The sequence below is a fragment of the Carica papaya genome, chromosome 3 (genome assembly GCF_054855325.1).
Source record: "Carica papaya isolate Zhongbai chromosome 3, ASM5485532v1, whole genome shotgun sequence".
In the NCBI taxonomy this organism is placed as follows: Eukaryota; Viridiplantae; Streptophyta; class Magnoliopsida; order Brassicales; family Caricaceae; genus Carica; species Carica papaya.
The window spans coordinates 613,077-629,386 of record NC_142311.1 but is presented as its reverse complement, the minus strand read 5'-3'; the positions used below and the strand labels follow the sequence as shown (position 1 = coordinate 629,386).

Below are 16,310 nucleotides of genomic sequence, written 5' to 3'. Positions count from 1 at the left end.
AAGCATTCTATATTTTACAGTAATTCGATGACATTGTATATTTATTACATAATAGCATGCAGTATTTGATCTTGGGTTAGCATAACAAAATTCTCAGAGATAATGGTAGTGACAAACTAGAAATATATATATGTGTGCGTGTGTGTATGTGGGTGTATGTTGGAGTTTGAGTCTTGACTCATCTAGTTGTGATTACCACTTAAAAACATGAAGCTTGATAATCATGAAAGGTGGCAGTTTTCATCGATAATCAGTGGTTAATTATATAATTAATTAGTTAATTATGTTTAAATTTTTGTTTTAGAAGTTCATTTGCAGCCACCTCCCTTTTCCTTTTTGTTGTGGGGGATATTCGTATGTAGTCCTCAAATTTGTCTGGTCCATGATTGGTTCTTCAAGCATATTCCGAGCACTTCAGATATGGCTCCTCAACATATTCTCCTTAAAGCAGAGGACAAAATGAAGGATATTCTTGTCGCGGTTGATTTGATTCTGAGTTCGTGGACCCTGTAGCTGACTGTATTTACCAAAATACCCTCCACGCAATTAGATCCGTATAATACTAATCTTCTAAATTTAATTGTATTAGAAGTAATTACAAGGCGTTTAAACACGATAATAATTTTAATTAAGGAGACAAAGAGTGTTTAGTAATTTCTTGCGACCAAAATAAGTTAACGTGAATTTGAAAATACTATACTCCCGCGTCAGCGGGTTTCATACAATTTCTGTGCTACTCACTTCAAACAATGCCACGAATGCTAACAAAAAACCCTCTCGCGGTAAAACAAGTTGCTTTCATGGGTATATCTGTGCGACCGCTGGTGACACGATCAATGAGTCTGCTTTCTTCCATTTCCCGGTACACTTAAACGTCAAAAAGCCGGTACTCCGTTGACAGAGACAGGGAGAGAGTTTTTTTAAGGGACTTTTTTCCCCTCTCTTCTTCTGCAAATTTCTTCAGACTTCATGTCGACGGAGAGGCTTCTCGTTAATGGCTTCGTTAAGTCGGACGCTCCAACGGCGGCGGCACCCGGTGTGTCTCCGCAGGGATGGATCTTCGATGAATTGCCGATGGCTACAGTTGTATCTGTGTCCGGAACCGACACCGCGGATATCAGCCCCATGGTTCTCTCGTACACCTTTGAGTTGCAATACAAGCAGGCACTCTCTCTGACACTGCGTCTGTATGTGCATGTATACGTATGTGTGCGTGTGTGTGTTACATGTTTGATTCTTCGTTGATATGCTGCAGTTCAAGTGGCGCTTAGCGAAGAAGGCCTCGCAAGTTCTCTATCTACATTTCGCTTTGAAGAAACGTGCAATCATCGAGGAATTCCATGAGAAGCAAGAGCAGGTTTGCTATAACACTTTTTATGTTATTTTCATTATAGACTTTATCCGACTTGGCTGTCTTCATCATTTTTAGCTGAAGTTTCCGTTCTTGTGTTGGCTTTTGCAAATCATTGCAACTCACTGAGGATATTAGTTTAATGAACTTGTAAATTTATTCCGTGTTTGCTATGATTTATCCTTCAATTTTTCCATTGAAATATTTGATCGAATTGAAGGTTAAAGAATGGCTTCAAAGCTTTGGAGTAATAGATCACGCAGCAGTTGTTGAAGATGAGGATGAACCTGATGATGGGGCTATTCCTCTACATCATGAAGAAAGTACTAGGACCAGGTGATTGCCTCACGATATATAACAGGACCTTGTGCCGGACAAGCCTCTGTTATACCATTATGGTTCCAGGTCTTAATTATAAGTTGTTTCTGTTATCTAGATATGTTCCATCAGTTGCTGCTTTACCAATTCTCCGCCCATCTCTAGGAGGGAAACAGAGCGTCTGGGGAAGGGCAAAGGCAGAGATGCAAGGTTATCTAAATCTCTTCCTGGGAAACTTGGACATTGTAAATTCTCGAGAGGTTAGAATGGAAACTCAGGACAAAGTTCTTAATATTGTAAATGCTAGGCTTTGAGCGCTTTCAACTTTCTTACTCATGTTCCTCTACAGCACAGAGTTTCTTCCATATATACAGGTCTAGATAGCAAACTAATAAAGAACGAAATGGCTACAAAGTCAGGTCGAGACAAGGCATGCTATAAACTTGTCATGAGACTCGCCGTAAACCAGCTTTCTTTAATATGATTTTTGAATTGCAGGTTTGCAAGTTTTTAGAGGTCTCAAAATTGTCATTTTCGGGGGAGTACGGTCCAAAGTTGAAGGAAGGTTATGTCACGGTTGGGCATCTATCTCAAATTTCTAACACTGACACTGAGATAGGCTGTTGTCCATGCCGTTGGCTCAGTTGTTGCAGTGACAAGTGGATAAAGGTAATCGAAGCTTCTTTTCCTCATAATTACATATTGCCAAAAAGTTTATTCTTGCGGTGATAATTCAGATTTATGAGTCACATAAGACATTCCGAAAGCGGAAATAAAGATTTATCTTATGACCCTTTAAATAACACCTACCCTCTCTAAATGTTACTTGGTTACTGTTTGCTTACTATTTGTTTGTGTTCTCTCCAACTGTACTTTAACCGCATTTAGGTTTGGGCTGTTCTGAAACCCGGTTTCTTTGCCTTACTGGAAGATCCTTTTGAGACAAAACTCTTAGACATAATTGTGTTTGATGTCCAACAATCCTCAAATGGAAAAGAAGAATCTCGAGTGTATTTGGCAGAGCAGATAAAGGAACGTAATCCATTGCATTATGCATTTAAGGTAAGATGTTTCCGTATATCTTTCTTATACAAAAATCAACTACTTCAAGATTAGTGAAATTGCTTCAACGATTTATTGATTTTTTAGCAGTCTTTCATATATTTATAATACCGTTGAACTAAAATTCAAGGAACTTTCTAGTACTGGTTACATAATATGAGATTAGATTGTTGAAGAAGAGGATGATCTGGTCTATTCAGGCCCTACATGCAGCAATCATACCAGAGGCAAAACATTTCTTCTCTCAAATTGCATTATTGCATGCTCTAAACAATGTCATGAAGTAAACAAGGCAGCTAGGTTGGAGATTAGATCTACACAATTTAACTTTGCACTAACCTGAGATCCATGTGACACATGGTGTTGTAGGCAAAGGAGCATGAAACTGTCAAGTTTTACAGTTTGACAAAGAAATATCCTTTTACCTTAAAGGAGATAATCACAATGAAACGGGATTTATGTGTTGTAAATGATTAATTAATGTGAGTAGCAGTAGATATTACGTGTATAAATTAAAGTATTTGCTGGAAGAAAATTAGGTAGTAAGAGAATTGAAAACGAAGAAGACAAGTTTAAGAATTCATATGCATCGGATTAAATGGATAGGATAAACTTTCTTTTCATTTTGATATCACTTCCACGCTCATTAATTGCATCTGAGCAGCTATACTATTTTCATTATTCTTCTTTTGTTTAAGTCTAACTCTGGATATGCAAAAAAGGTATCTTGTGGAAATCAGAGCTTTAAGTTAAGAACTTCCAGCAAAGGTAAAGTTAAACAATGGATTGCTGCGATCAGTGATGCCGGCTTAGGGCCTCTCGAAGGGTGGTGTCGTCCTCATCGTTTCAGTTCCTTTGCTCCTCCAAGGGGTCTGACTGACGATGGGATTCATGCTCAATGGTATATAGATGGGGAAGCAGCTTTTGATGCAATTGCTTCAGCCATAGAGAACGCAAAGTTAGAGGTTCATTTTACTCCATGCTAGTGACTGAATGTATTCAATATGTGCCTGTACATATACATTTTAAGAATTAATGAGAATGTTGATTACAGATTTTCATTACTGGCTGGTGGCTTTGCCCGGAGTTGTATCTAAGACGCCCTTTTCAAAGCAATTCTTCCTCTCGCTTGGATAAGCTGCTTGAAGAAAAAGCAAAGCAGGGGGTGCAGGTTTGTTTCCAAATAACAATAATCATTCTGGATAACAAACTCTATACCTCTCCTGATTATTCATTTATTTTCTTCCCACGTCGAGGCCACTAGAATATCTCCTACGAATTGCCAGCCACTGTTTTAAATTATTGCTTGTTTCCATAGCCAAGCTTTTATTCTTCTTTTGAGTGACCATCAGGATCATTACATTTAACTGGTACAAGATGATTTAGTTTGCTTCTTGTTTCCTAGACATTCTTCGACTAGGAGAACAAAACCAAAGTGTTTACTTTTCTTTTGTATCTTTTGTTATTTCCCTTATGATCTATATTCTTGCTTTCATATTCATGCTACAAATTTGATCGACTTTCATATATTGATCTTGCAGATCTATATTCTTCTCTACAAGGAAGTTGCACTTGCTCTAAAAATTAACAGTTTATACAGTAAGAATAGACTCCTTAAAATTCATGAGAATGTGAGGGTACTGCGCTATCCTGATCATCTCTCAACTGGGATTTACTTATGGTATGTGATGTCTGGGTTTTTTTGTTCCGTACTTTTGCATTGGTTTCTTATCTACTCTCATCAACTACTTTCTCGTTATAAACAGGTCACATCATGAAAAGCTTGTTATTGTTGACCACCAGATTTGCTTTATTGGAGGCCTAGATTTATGCTTTGGACGGTATGATACAATCGAACATAAAGTTGGTGATTGCCCCCCTGATATATGGCCTGGGAAGGACTACTATAATCCGAGGTTTTCTCATTTCTCCTGTGAAGAACATATTTTAAGGGATACAAATGTGAACTACACTCATCTAGTAATATGTCCGTTGTAGGAAATTTTTGGACAACCATATACTCCTCCAAGATACTGCTCTAATTTCTAGGGGAACAAGCACATAAATTCCATTGACTGTAGAAATCTTCATTAATGACAAAGGATATGAAAACAATGGATTTTGCAATATTGTTTATAAATCAATTTGTGTACAGTTATCATTTTGAATTTTTGAATCAGTGATTTCTATGAACTTCTTAATTCATTTTATTCACCTTTGTCTGACCAGAGAATCTGAGCCAAACTCCTGGGAAGACACCATGATAGATGAACTAGACCGTCATAAATATCCACGTATGCCATGGCATGACGTCCATTGTGCTCTTTGGGGCCCACCCTGTCGTGATGCTGCGAGGCACTTTGTTCAGCGATGGAACCATGCGAAGGTTGATCTTCTACCATTTATATGGTTGTAGTGTGGTTCTTGTTTCCACAAGGTTTGCTTTCTGATGTAGTTGGATTATTTTTCTTTTGATGAAGAGAAATAAAGCTCCAAACGAACAAACTATTCCACTACTTATGCCTCGCCATCACATGGTCATACCTCATTACATGGGAAGAGGCAGAGAGATCAACATTGAGAGCAAAAGCACCGAGGACGCTGGAAAAGATGTGCGTGAACAGACTGCATTTCCAAAGCAGTCACTAGTGCAGGATATCCCATTTCTTCTGCCTCAGGAAGCAGATGGTGCAGTTGTTAACTCTTCAGGGGCCAAGAAGTTAAATGGCACATGCACAAAACATAATCTTATTGATCAGCCAACTGGAAATTGTGGAAAATTTTCATTTTCTTCACAGAAGTCTGAAACTGAAACCTTAGTCCAAGATACACAGACAAAAAGGTTTGCAGATGATATTGATTTCTTGGATCTCCAAAGTGAAACAATTTTGAGTGTGGGGGCACAAACTAGGGTGAAACTTTCTGATGAGGAATGGGGAACATCAGATGATGGAGATCCCATTCATGAAACTGGGCAAGTTGGACCTTGCACTGCATGCCACTGTCAGGTTAGCTATTCCTTATCATTGCCGTTAGAATACCTAGAAGCTTGTCTTAAGAATTTGCAAAATGCCATGAAATTGCTTCCATCAGAAAGTATATTTGAAGATGAGGCATCCCATCTTTATTTTCCGTGTGAAATGTGCATCCTCCGCCTTCCAATCCGAAAACTACTGAGAAAACTAAATCTTAGCCTTTGATCTGCTCCTATCACCATTGCTAAAGCTAGGGAATATACAAACCTAAAAACTATACAATTTCATAGAAATTATATCTAGGAACACAAACACAGACATAGTATGGACTCATAGAAGAAGTGCGGGCCTATGCTGTCATGATTCTATCTGTTTAGTGCTCTGCAGAATAGTTTTCTACATGTAGCACATAAGCATATTTTCCATAATATTCAGGATTCCACCATCTCCTCTCTGTGCTCATCTCATTTTTTCTATTTCTTGAATGGATGTAGATTATCAGAAGTGTCAGTCAGTGGTCTGCTGGAACAAGTCAAGTTGAAGAAAGCATTCATAATGCTTACTGTTCTCTCATTGAGAAGGCAGAACATTTTATTTACATTGAGGTAATTCAAAGGTTTAAATGATGTAGTAGTATTCACCGTAATCGCAATCAGTCTTGAAAATGAAATGAAGTTCAAGTTAAATTTTGAATCCTTATACTGACCATCTATTTCTGCTCGCTTTGGTTCTTGTCTTCCAGAATCAGTTTTTCATATCTGGTCATTCAGGAGATGAGATCATACAGAATCGTGTCCTGGAAGCATTATACAAACGTATTTTACTGGCTCACAAAGAGCAAGAATGCTTCCGAGTCATTGTTGTCCTACCACTCATACCTGGGTTCCAGGTATTGTTTTTCTTCTTAAGTGCTCTAATTTTTTCAAAAGAAAAAAGAAAAAAAGGAACTAACTAGTCTTAGTTTTACAACGGTGTTTGTTGACAGGGGGGAATAGATGATGGCGATGCAGCTACTGTTAGAGCCATTATGCATTGGCAGTATCGGACAATATCTAGAGAAAAAACCTCTATCCTGCATAATCTCAATGCTCTGCTTGGCTCTAAATCACAAGATTACATCTCTTTTTATGGTTTGAGATCATATGGTAGACTTTTTGATGGCGGTCCTGTTGCCACAAGTCAGGTATATACCATCTTGATTTGTGTTTGGCCTTTCCTAAAGTGAAGGCTTCCTTAACTTACGAAGTGCTAAAACAGCAAAGAACAATTGTGAAATGTAATTGACGCTACTTTAGGTGGAAAATTTTCAATATCTTCTTCTGATAATAGAGTACACCTTGGATACTTCTAGATAGAACTCCAGTGTTGCTGTTCTGCAGATACAAAAAACATAATATATTTACTAATGCACATCATCCGTGTTCACATAGGTTTATGTGCATAGCAAATTGATGATCGTGGATGATCGTGTCACCTTGATTGGATCATCTAATATAAATGACAGGAGCTTGCTTGGTTCAAGAGATTCTGAGGTATTAATTTCAGCTAAACTTTGAAATACATACACCTTCATTTGTATCTGTGCTTTCCGTCGTGTTTGAAACAACTTTGAAGGCATGCATATTAGCTAAGCATTTCCGTCCAATCAACTCTTCTGGATGAAGTTTGTCTCCTTATGAAAGGTTGATTTTGTAGCGTCTGTCTTGTGAAGATAAAATATAAAAAAAGAAGGTACAAGGATTAATATTTAATACACTCCAATACTGCTCTTTCAGATTGGTGTTGTAATTGAAGACAAGGAATTCACTGAATCATCCATGAACGGAAAGCCTTGGAAAGCTGGAAAATTTGCTTACAGTCTCCGGAGCTCTCTGTGGTCGGAGCATCTTGGTCTTCAACCAGGAGATGTTAGTAATGTTGGCTTGTTAATCTTTAGAATCTTTTTGCATCATTTTTCAATATCATTCATGCTATCTTAAAAAAACCAGTGATACCATAAATTCTCATCTTTCCTTCAGATTAATCGGATCATTGATCCTGTAAGAGATAGCACCTATAAGGACTTATGGTTAGCAGCTGCCCAGGTGAGAAGCTTATGTTGAGTACAAAAAGTCTTGCCTTTTTGTGTTTGTTGTTAAAAAATAGATGTGACTAATTTTACAGAAAATTTAAATTGATATAAAATCGTTCATGATATTATTAGTATATTAACACCCCTCACATACAAGCCCGTTTGGGCTTAACGAGTGCTGAAATCCTGAAACTTAAGAGTTCAACATACTTCGAATATTAATGTGGTTATTTGTGTGCTTGCACCATAAATTCGAGGCTTCAGTGCTTCAAAAATCATGTGGTTATGTGTCTCCCCATGTCATAAAAGTCAGTCTGTGTTTAGTTTTATGTTCTATTATGTTTATTCTCTTTCATGTTCCTCCTAAAAGAATTCTATAATATTCTTACAGGCGAATACCAAGGTTTACCAAGATGTATTTGGTTGCATACCCAATGAACTCATTCACTCAAGGTACACTCATGCCATGACTATATGTTCCTTTCTTCCTCGCACAACAATCTTTTCCTCTCATTTGACATAAATGTGTATATATATATATATATTCATCAATTGCAGAGCTGCTCTAAGACAAAGCACATCGCATTGGAAAGAGAAACTCGGATACACAACCATTGATCTTACTATAGCTCCAGAGAGAGTAGAGTTCTGCGAGAATGGTGAAAGTAAGACAATGGACCCAATGGAGAGGTTGAAATCTATCAGGGGACATCTCGTTTCTTTCCCTTTAAATTTCATGTGCCAAGAAGATTTAAGACCAATGTTCAATGAGGGTGAGTTCTATGTACTCCCCCAAGTATTCCATTGAATTTATAGAAAACTAATGTAAATAGGCAAAAAAATATACGACCAGATTTATGTAATTGTTTATTGTAAGACAAAAAGAAACGAAAAATTTAGAGTTGAGTTCTTGCGTAATGCCTCTCCAAAGTCCATACCCAGTTGTGGTTAAATAACTTGTCAAGCGGGAATGCAGCAGGCCTAACGTATCAGTGCTCGGGCTCCGGGCCATCACCGACGAGTCACCTTCAAACCCTTTGACAAGACGGGTTAGCTTTTTCTCTTTTTCGCCTTTAAAATGTTCCTCTTTTTCTCTTCCATCGAGATGTGGGATTTGACAATAACCATTGAATTTGCCATTTTGCTCTGCACTTTTTCCACGGTCTCCCTTATCACCCTCCTCGCATGTGCTTGTTCATGTGATAATACGCAAAAATCAGATTGTACATCACGAACCCGGTGTACGTGGTACATTCCACATCTCTGTCTTCCACCACCTTGTCAAATTAATTTGTCTCTCACCTTTTTCTTTTCTTTCAAAGTAAACGAAAAATATAGTTTTGTGATAATTTAAAGTTACATAATTGATTTGAAGTATTAAGATTTTAATTGGTAAATTATAATTATAAAAGAATATGTTGTTTAAATAACGATACGTATGCGTGCATCGAATAACTAGTATTTATAAATTAATATCGTAAGCGTCGGATTTAACTTAGCGTGTAACATTTTTTTTTTCGTAAGAATGATGTTGCGATATTAACGAATCAACTATTCCTTCAAAGAAAAAATTGTTTCCGCATGGATTAGGAGATGGGTTGACCTCAATTCTAAGCCAGAGATTTGAAAGTGGTTGACAATTGACATGAATTAACAAAATTATGTAATGTCTTGTTCAAAAAAGTCAATTGATTTTTGTAAGTTCTCCGTAAGGTCTTGGGTTTTAGTTAATTTAATTAAGGAAATTAGAACAATAATTTGGGTGGGAGCTTATTTATGGTTTATAACTATTTTTAAAGACCCTTATTAATTTAATCAGCTGATGATATAACAATACATAATTATTAATTATGTATTAATAATTAATACATTGAACTCCTGCTTGAATGGAGTAATTTGCTGGATCAGCCCTTCCAAGTCCTGCTTGATGGGTGGGTGGTTCACGGGATTTCGAGCTGTTTCCCTCTCAACAAACCTAAAGCCTACCCAATTGTATGGAACTGAACCGGACCCAGCTTGAACCAGTTGCCTTGACAACAGCAAACCTGCTCAAATTCCTTATCGACTAGTTTCATGCCTTCAGCACTAGATAGTGTGAAGTGCCTTATGTCGCGACCTACTCGGAATGAGAATTACAATAAACAAGAGAGGCAGTCAGTCAACTTTTGCCTCGTTTTACATCAGCGTACTGGCTATTTAGGACTCGTAATGGGATGAACTTGTTGGGATACAGGGGAAGGGTGAAAGAAGAGGCAAACGGCTGAGATATCATCCATGGCAATTCCCCGTCTCTTCCGTTTCCATGCCCGGACTGCGTGCTCAACCAAACATTTCGCAGACCTTGCCCTGTCCGGAGTCGAAGATACCATCTCTATTGCTTCTTGATTCGAAACGACATCCCAAACCTACAAGCCAAAACCAATCAAACTAATTTCATATCTCTTTCGGCAATTGGCAATTTTGCCTTTGGTTTATTGTAAAAAGTGACGGCCTACCCCATCAGTTGCCAACACGACGAATTGATCTCTGCTAGTTATGTGCCTTTGCGTAACTAGTGGCTCGGAGATAAGTCCGTAACCTTTTACGCAATAATCACCAAAAGCTCTAGACATTGCCAGTCCCGGCGACTCCTCGTCAGGCAGCCACAACCTGTGAACGCCTGGCTCGTCTTCTAAGCAGAAAACTCGTCCTCTACACTCGATTATCCTCTCTGCCTCCTCTGCTAAAACAACATAATATATAACCACTTTGGTTTTCGTTACAGAAACAAAACAGTATACTAACCAGGTAAATTTGGCTTCAAATCTACTGTCAGCTGCACTGATTCCAGCATTCCATCTTCCGAAGTGGTGGCTAAAACAGCACGAGAGTCACCAACATTCGCTATGTAGATCAGCTCACCCTGCCAAACCAAACCCGAAATTAGGATTACCATACAAAGTTAATTGTGTAATATAAGCTCCGAGTCATCAATACCTTCTGGTTTTCAAATGAAGAAGTTCCAAGTACCTGTCTGACTATTGTCAAGGCAGTTGTTCCGCTGTAAAACGAATCAATTTTTCGATACTGCTCGAGTTCTTGATCGACGAGAGCACACGTTTTTAAATACGAATGTTTCCATATATTAAACCTCTGATGCTTCTTATCTGATTCCAAATCAATATCCGGATCAAGCCAACGTTGAGAAACACTTTCTTGCCAACTACATAGCAAAAACGAAGGCATCGATTCCCTGACTTTTTTTGCCACAAAATGACCCCACGGACCATGGCCGTCGAAAATTCCACAGAAAATCATGTCTTCTTGACATCCGAATTCCTACTCACACAAAGAAAAACATTCTCAGTCTAAATCCGAAACCAATGTTCATTTTCACTACATTCTAATCAACCATATTACCTACTGTTATATTTGCTCTATCCACATATATACACACATATATATATACCTCCCACACAATGGCACAATCCTGGTTGGCTCCTTTGTTGCCTTGCTTGGAGAAAATTGAGGCAAAATTGTTAGAACCATCCACGTTGACGCAGCCAGATGATCGCAAAATCAACTCGTTCTTCTTGGCTTCTTTAGCCATGGCTTCCACAGCTTCCCTTCCATCTCCATTCCCATTATTACTTTTCGATTTTCTTATCGAAAAAGACCTTGCCAATCCATTGAACACGGAAGACAAGTGCCCCATTGTTTCAAAAACTCAAGTAAAGGTTTAAGCTTTTTTCCTTTTGCAAGTTCAAAATCTGAAAACTGAAAAACTTATAAATAATCAGAATATGTTTCCATATGGGGAAAAGATGACAAGAAGCAGAAAACATTATGAAGTTGTCAAAGAAGCAAGTGGGTCTATTATTTACAAATTTTCTTGCTTTTTTTCCTGAGAAACAAACGGTATGGTAGTGATACTGTTAAGAGGGAAAAACGACATTTTATCTGAGTCAGAAAGGTAGAATCCTAAGAATTTAATAACAGTAAAAAAAACAAAGAGAAAAATTTGAATCTGAAAGACATCACGGGGAATATCCATATTCAAAATGACATGGAATTCCAATATCAGATCTACGATCATGTAGAATAGGTGAGAAGATAAAATAAACAAAACCATTTTCACGCTGTTTCCCAGAATTGTCTGTTTGATTCTCGAGAAAAAGTTCGGTAACAGGGTTAGAATAATTTTTTAAAAGAAAATGACAGAGAAAAACCCAACTAACTTGACCTACTACAACAACTGGGCTTAACACGGTTTATAGAGCTGAAATTTTGCACATCTGGGAATGAATCAAACCAGGTAACACAGGTAGAATCCGAAACTTTTTTCTCTTTTCTCCTCTGTTCCAGTTACTCAGAAACTAAAAGGGGGATGACCCTTTTGCTTGTTTGCCCAGAAAATGAAAAGAAAACTAAACAGAAACAAGAGTTATTACTCGAAATATGAAACGGACTGCAATCAAATGATCGGAATCGTTCTCAAATTCATACAGACTATTCTTCGTTTATTTTCTAATCTTCCTATATATGCAGTAATCCCAGAACAAGATCATGCTCTGTTTTTTAGCTGATAAAAATGAAAGAAAGAGAGAAAAAGCAATTAAACAGCGAAAGATAGAATTTTTGTTGGTTTATTATATTAACTGAACGAGACACGCTCCCTAGTATTTATTCATCATACATAAATTGAAATCTTAAAGAGTAAACTCCAAAAAGAAGAAATGAGTGAAATGATATTTTCTCGTCTTTTCTCCTCTATTATTTTCTCAGCGACCAAACAGGTTCTGCGAATTATTTCAAACCAGACAAAAAAAACAAACCCCAAAATGAACCCCAGAAGGAAAAAATTTAAAAAGATCCCCCGATAAGGAAAAGAAAAAAAAAAACAGAAAACCTGCAAAAGGAAAAAACTGAAAGCCTCCTTTGCGTAGACTCTCCATTAACCAAACAGACGAGCTGTGCATTAAAAAAAAAAAATTAAAAGGTGAGCAAAAAGTAGAAACCTTTTTAAGTTTTCAGGTAAATTTCTGGTCGAGTAATAGCGTGTATAATCAGAGAAACGCAGGAAGCTGATACGTGCAGTGGGAAGCTGACATCACGTGCCGGGAACTGACGTAATACCCACCTGAAAATGAGCTGAAAAAACTAGAGAAGGAGATCACCGGCGATGGTCTGCAATCCATTTAAGTGAAAGAAAACAAAACAAAACAGAAAAAAAAAAAAGAAGAAAAATGGAATTTTGTTGTGTGGTGGGTTTGATTTTCCTCCTTTTTATCAGATCAGATGATAAGAAAGGAAGGAGAAGAAAACAAAGATAGTGCTGCAGCCTCCTCTGTTCCTCTTGTAAGATGGAGGATAGATATATGCGTCTGTACATATATATATATATATATATATATGTATATACATGCAAAAAGCTCTGGTTTTTATTCTTGTATATATTGGGCAATCAGAACAATCCTCCACTACAAAAGTCATTGTAACTACAAGCTATTACCAGTAATTAAATTAACATAAACTATATTTATTTTTAAAATATTATAATATAAAATTAATTTATGTGTTTTGGTTTAATTTAATAATTATTTTATATATAAACTCATTTAAATTTTATTCATTAAACAATGAAAGACAAATTCGTAATATTAATACTAAAAAAAAAAATCAGAAACTTTAAAATTATATATACATATTATATATATATATAAAATTATATATACGTATATTATATATATATATATATGACAATTCAAACCAAGGTGTTAAATTTACTTGGGCAACATTCTAATTCTTGCCATGCATTAATAATGGCATTTATGATTTGCAAAATTGAGACTTTATGGATTTGATTTGATGGTGGTGACCCCATTGTTGAGTCAAGGGTCAAGTTTTGGAGGTGTATATCTATATATATATACACACACACACACACATATATATATATACATATATGCATGTTATTCAAAAAAATATTACTTAAGACATGCTATATGCAACAAATTATGTTATAGAGATGAAGAAATATTCAATTTGTTTGTATATAATGATACACCCATTTTTAGGGGGATTAAACCCTTAATTTTTATCATATTGTTCTAAAATTTGCATATACATATATATATATATAAACACCCACAAACGTTACATTAAAATTTCATATATTATAATACATGTGACATGACTATTTAAACTATTTACCTCTCTTAACATCATTGGATATTATTTAGCTTTATTAAGAGATAAGCTACCTCTTTTTGTCTACGAAATATACATATATATATGTGTGTGTGTGTGTGTGTGTTATATAAATATATATATATATATATATATATATATACACATATTACTTCAAGAACACAGAAAGGCCATTCACTTTTTCAACGTAAATTTTAAATTTAGTTTTTACTATAGTAAAATTAAATGAGTAAAAATCTACACGTATGTTATTAAATGTATGAAACATATACATATACATGTACGTACGTGTGCATACACGTATTGTAAGTACATGTTTATGATGTATCCTTGTTATTGCATCAAGTTCATGGAGTGCAATTATTGAAATTTTTCAATCATACATATGATATAATCATACATACTATATAATCATATATATGTAGCTGACAATTTCTGACCGTTGAAATTTTAAATGATTGACAATTTTAGCTGTACAAATTGATGTTTGATTTTGTCTCCTATTTTCTTTTTTTTTTTTTTAAATAATTATAAATAATCTCCTATGTATATATATATTATATATGTATATGGACCGAATTAATTCATTTATTTTTAGGTTTTAATAATCGTATCCTTTAATTGGGTGTATATATATATATATACTATATATATACCCATTAACCTAAAACGTGTAATATACAATACATATATATAGATAAGTGTTTGGCAATCGCAAATGGTAACTCCATACATTATATGTACTTATATACATATATATCATATGTGATTATATGTTTATATGAAATAAAAATATAATAATTTTAAATGGGTGTGGATTATTAGCTAACCCAATAATAAGAAATCAACTAAGCCAAATTTTAGATGGCAACCGAATATATATATATATATATGTGTATATGTATGTATGTATACCCAATCACAAGAAATCGAATAAGCCAAAGAACCCATGACGTGATTTTATAAATTAATCCATTTAGTATATGTATACATATACATATATATATTGTATAGTTTATTGTGTTTGCATCATCGTATGCTAGGTCTATCTATTATTGTAATATATCTTTCCACATGTTTTTTGGAAACAAGTACGAATAACAATACAATATGGTATTTATATACACATATATAACTATATTATTTTATATATACTTATATATATATATAATAAACATTCATTATTATTTTCGGTTCTATACACAATTTTTACGTGGCTTAATAAAAATAATAAATAATAAATAGAATAATATTTTGTAATTATCTAAAATATTTATAAATTTTAAATTCATGCATATTTTACATTACATAAATTTTAAATTAAATTATATGTCAAAATTTACGAATTAAGAGCATTAAATATATATATGTATATGTATATGTATATCTATATCTATATCTAAAATAAATTTTGTATTAATGAATATAAAATGCAAAATATGACATGTTTTGTACATTGATGAGGTTGAATTTAGGACGTGTTTGGTAAGGACTTAAAGATTTGAGGCTTATATTATTACAGCTGTACGTTGATTTAATGGCACCAGTTTAACATTTCACGTTGGTTTCCTTTTTTGTATTACCAGAAAAAAATAGGAAACCGAAATTAACCCTCATTAAATGGAGTTTCCTTTTTTGAGACATAAATCTATCAAGCTTTATCAATTTCTCATACCAAATCCCATGGTGCCCGATTGATATGAATTCCAATGTATATTATATAGTTTTTTTTTTTGTATATATAATTATATCGATATATATATATAGAAGTTTGGACTAGGAAATTTATTTTTAAAATGGGTATTATTTTTTTATTAAAAAAAATAAAACCTAAATTTTAATTATAAAATTAAAATTTAATAATTACTCCATAGTTTACAAAGTTAGGTATATATTATTTCATTAAAATATTTGCATAATATATACACCACATATTGTGTAAAGATATTTCTTAGATTTCACTCATCATATTTCACTTTCTTCCTATTTCCGCACGTGCCTTTTTAATTGTAATTTCTCATAAGGAAATATTCTACATTGAATTTTCACTAAAAGGTAATTATATCATTTCTAATAAATATAAATTCCAATTTTATGTTATTCTTTAATTAAAATAAGAATATATTTTATTGATATAAATAACATAAGCTTTACGATATTCACAAAATAAAAATCTCATATCTCAAATTCGTTATGCATTAACTTGTTAAACGTAATAATTCTTATTTTATTTTTTTTAACTCACGCCGTAAGTATTTTTTTTATTTTATTCGTATTTATCTGTATTTTCTCTTTTACTTAAAATTATTTTTTATTTTTATTAGTTTAGTATAGTTTACTTCCT

The 16,310-nt window shown here is 34.6% G+C and overlaps 2 protein-coding genes across 4 annotated transcripts; one reads left to right on the top strand and one right to left on the bottom strand.

The window, feature by feature from the left end:
- The first annotated feature begins 466 nt into the window (after positions 1 to 466).
- Positions 467 to 8,695, top strand: LOC110815377 (phospholipase D zeta 1-like). 2 transcript variants are annotated; one of them, XM_022043159.2, is made up of 20 exons: positions 467 to 1,164; positions 1,256 to 1,357; positions 1,572 to 1,687; positions 1,788 to 1,929; positions 2,168 to 2,338; positions 2,558 to 2,731; positions 3,454 to 3,696; positions 3,786 to 3,902; positions 4,273 to 4,412; positions 4,498 to 4,647; positions 4,961 to 5,117; positions 5,212 to 5,739; positions 6,201 to 6,311; positions 6,449 to 6,595; positions 6,692 to 6,889; positions 7,137 to 7,238; positions 7,482 to 7,613; positions 7,725 to 7,790; positions 8,169 to 8,230; positions 8,336 to 8,695. In XM_022043159.2, the coding sequence occupies exons 1-20, from the start codon at positions 970 to 972 to the stop codon at positions 8,583 to 8,585; spliced, it is 3,303 nt and encodes a 1,100-aa protein (XP_021898851.2). In that variant the 5' UTR covers positions 467 to 969; the 3' UTR covers positions 8,586 to 8,695. The 2 variants fall into 2 exon arrangements, with proteins under 2 accessions (XP_021898851.2, XP_088070940.1); XM_088214814.1 differs by lacking the exon at positions 467 to 1,164 and having other exon boundaries at positions 1,835 to 1,929.
- Positions 8,696 to 9,600: 905 nt separating this feature from the next.
- Positions 9,601 to 13,146, bottom strand: LOC110815378 (putative protein phosphatase 2C 34). 2 transcript variants are annotated; one of them, XM_022043162.2, is made up of 6 exons: positions 12,775 to 13,146; positions 11,226 to 11,533; positions 10,787 to 11,095; positions 10,562 to 10,679; positions 10,273 to 10,499; positions 9,601 to 10,182 (listed from the first exon to the last, which is right to left on the bottom strand). In XM_022043162.2, the coding sequence occupies exons 2-6, from the start codon at positions 11,469 to 11,471 to the stop codon at positions 9,970 to 9,972; spliced, it is 1,113 nt and encodes a 370-aa protein (XP_021898854.1). In that variant the 5' UTR covers positions 11,472 to 11,533; positions 12,775 to 13,146; the 3' UTR covers positions 9,601 to 9,969. The 2 variants fall into 2 exon arrangements, with proteins under 2 accessions (XP_021898854.1, XP_021898855.1); XM_022043163.2 differs by having other exon boundaries at positions 10,273 to 10,496; positions 12,775 to 13,144.
- Between the last annotated feature and the right edge of the window lie 3,164 nt (positions 13,147 to 16,310).

Bases quoted from the DNA above. Each gene is read 5' to 3' on its own strand.
- LOC110815377 (XM_022043159.2), top strand. From the start codon at position 970: ATGTCGACGGAGAGGCTTCTCGTTAATGGCTTCGTTAAGTCGGACGCT. The intron at 1,688-1,787 runs GTGATTGCCTCA...TCTGTTATCTAG, and splicing joins GAAGAAAGTACTAGGACCAG to ATATGTTCCATCAGTTGCTG. The intron at 2,339-2,557 runs GTAATCGAAGCT...AACCGCATTTAG, and splicing joins GCAGTGACAAGTGGATAAAG to GTTTGGGCTGTTCTGAAACC.
- LOC110815378 (XM_022043162.2), bottom strand. From the start codon at position 11,471: ATGGGGCACTTGTCTTCCGTGTTCAATGGATTGGCAAGGTCTTTTTCG. The intron at 10,680-10,786 runs GTACTTGGAACT...TTGGTTTGGCAG, and splicing joins CCTTGACAATAGTCAGACAG to GGTGAGCTGATCTACATAGC. The intron at 10,183-10,272 runs GTAGGCCGTCAC...TTTGGCTTGTAG, and splicing joins TCGTGTTGGCAACTGATGGG to GTTTGGGATGTCGTTTCGAA.